This window comes from Palaemon carinicauda, chromosome 3 (assembly GCF_036898095.1).
Source record: "Palaemon carinicauda isolate YSFRI2023 chromosome 3, ASM3689809v2, whole genome shotgun sequence".
Lineage (NCBI taxonomy): Eukaryota > Metazoa > Arthropoda > Malacostraca > Decapoda > Palaemonidae > Palaemon > Palaemon carinicauda.
Window position 1 is genome coordinate 112389820 of NC_090727.1, and position 2823 is coordinate 112392642.

General features: G+C 39.3%; 1 protein-coding gene across 1 annotated transcript; it reads left to right on the forward strand.

Annotated features, from left to right (window-relative positions):
- The first annotated feature begins 212 nt into the window (after nucleotides 1-212).
- LOC137633482 (protein FAM200A-like) lies at nucleotides 213-1175 on the forward strand. The gene has a single exon (XM_068365785.1). The coding sequence runs from the start codon at nucleotides 213-215 to the stop codon at nucleotides 1173-1175; it is 963 nt and encodes a 320-aa protein (XP_068221886.1).
- The last annotated feature ends 1648 nt before the right edge of the window (nucleotides 1176-2823 follow it).

Here is a 2823-nt window from a genome sequence, read left to right on the forward strand (position 1 = left end):
TACTTCACCAAATCGTTGTGAAAACAAATCCAGTTAGGGACGGCGTATTTAGTAGGTCTTGCCTGTGGCACGACAGAGGGAAAATTGGTTCTTTGTTGACATCGAGTACTTGAGTACCTACTTGACAGATGGCGCTGTTGATGTACACCCCCACCTGTATAGCGATCGCTGGCGTATTCCGCCCGTAGGTTTTTTTCTGTCGGGCAGCAGGGATGCAGCTATATGATCATCGGGTAAGTTTGATATTGAAAAATACAAATTATCTACGAATTTGTCATATTCTAGTCATCCATTGTATGATACATCGGCAGGCATTAGTTGTGAAGAATTTGGAACCAGAAGTGGAAGCTGTGTTAAATGATGTGGTTAAGATTGTCAATGTTGTAAAAGGGCATGCACTAAACACGAGGATGTTTCGTGATTTATGTGAGGATGGAGAGGCTGAATATTCAACCCTTCTTTTCCATACGGAAGTGAGGTGGCTTTCACGTGGAAATGTCCTGAATAGAGTGTGGGCTCTTAAAACAGAACTTGAAATGTTTCTGACTGATAAAAAATGCACACTTGCAGAAAAGTTCAGAAAAACAACCTGGCTAGCATTTGTATCAAAGCTCCAGTATTGGAGTCAGAAAATAAATGCCAATAAGACTGCTGCCTTTCCAAAACTGGGAGAGTTTTTGGAAGACTGTCAAGACTGCAGTCTTAGTGACATAAAGGAGTCAGTCACAAGGCACCTGACCAAACTTAGAAATAGGTTCTGTGACTATTTTCCAGAACTTGATTCACATACTGTCAGCTGGGTTGTAAATCCCTTCAAAAGTGAGCTGGCTGATTTGCCTGAACAGCCTGAAGGATTGGCAGAAGAGCTTATTGAACTTTGTTCCAGCAATGAAACAAAAATGGAATTTGAGAGCAAGGATGATCTCTCAAGTTTTTGGATGTCAAAAACTGCAAAGGCTTATAAAACTGCACATAAGGAAGCAACTAAAATGCTACTACCTTTCGCAACAACCTACCTTTGTGAACAAGGTTTTTCTACCCTTGTAAATCTAAAAACAAAATACAGAAACCAGTTGAATCCTGAAGACAGCATCCTAGTAGCAGTAACTTCAAAAATCCCTGATTTCAAGTTTGTTGTATCCAAGATGAAACAGTATCATTTTTCCAAAGCCTGAGGTAGCTGATATGAAAATATTAAAGATTTCAATCTGTCGTTAAAATATTAAAGTTTTCAATATTTTCTTAATTATTTTTTGTTGTGTGCCATTCTTATGCCAGAAAGAATAACATTATTTTTCTTTGTGCGCCATTCTTATGCCAGAAAGAATAACATTATTTTTCTTTGTGTGGCATTCTTATGCCAAAAAGGACAAACTTTTTTCCCCATAATAGTGGATTCAATAAAATTTCAATTTGAATTTGAAATACATGAGGGTCAGTAGTTTTGCTTGTGTGCCATGTAATGCTAAAAAGAGTTTGTTCCATAACTGAAATACAAACACCGCTAACCACGCTATTTACATGGGGTAATTACTTCGGCGTAGCCGAATGACGAGCCATAAAGTTTTAACGAGGGTTTCCTACCCCACCGCTAGTTAGCAGGGGGGGGGGGGTAGGGAGGGATAGCTTGCTTCCCCTCCCCCCTCACACACACCGGTGAATAGCTCACTTTACTTTTGGCTCGGAGAGACGACAGACCTGTCAGCGCTCTCCTCTTTGTTGACTGCCATAATTTTGTTTGCTTTCTCTTTTCAGTGTGTGCGCGAAGTTGGCCTCTATTCCTCATCATGCGTACGTGCCCTGGACTTCCTGCCCGCCCTTGTGGTACAGTGAGCCCTCGCTACTTCGCAGTTCGACCATCGCGGATTCACGACTTCGCGGACTTTTTTCATTAAATACGGCATCCGATTTTATCAGCAAACCACTATTTTTGGGGGAAACATAATTTTATTCTAGAAAATTGCTACTCTTTAAATAGTTAATTGCACATTAAGAAAGCGTGTACTTTTGTTTTTAAATTTCGGGTGTGTTTTAAAAATCGAGTATTGTTGACTTCTTTTTGTTTTACTTTTGGCTGTGATCAGATCAGCTGACGTCTAGCTGCCGGTCTCAAGAATATGCGGGTACGAAGTATTGTTTATACCATTTCTTAACTTATTCAAACCATCTATACAGTTGATATTACATAAGCACCAATGTGTTATAACCTATCATATTTTTTTGTTTATTACATTTAAAACAATCTCTCTCTCTCTCTCTCTCTCTCTCTCTCTCTCTCTCTCTCTCTCTCTCTCTCCGTAAGAAATAAAACCTTAGTTCACATATGGCAACTTGAGTTTAAGAATGAAATTAAAATGTTATTTTCCTTAGTAAAATAAATTTTTGAATATACTTACCCGATGATCATGTAGCTGTCAACTCTGTTGCCCGACAGAAAAATCTAAGGTCGGGATACGCCAGCGATCGCTATACAGGTGGGGGTGTACACAACAGCGCCATCTGTCGAGTAGGTACTCAGGTACTTCTTGTCAACAAGAACTCAATTTTCTCCTCGGTCCACTGGTTCTCTATGGGGAGGAAGGGAGGGTCCTTAAATTCATGATCATCGGCTAAGTATATTCAAAAATTTATTTTACTAAGGAAAATAACATTTTTCAATATTAATCTTACCCGATGATCATGTAGCTGATTCACACCCAGGGGGGTGGGTGGAGACCAGCATACATGTTAACATTAGAAGCTAAGTATCCCGTATTTCATTTTAGCAGTTATTCAAAATAACAAACATAAAATAAATAAGTACCTGGTAAGGAAGTCGACTTG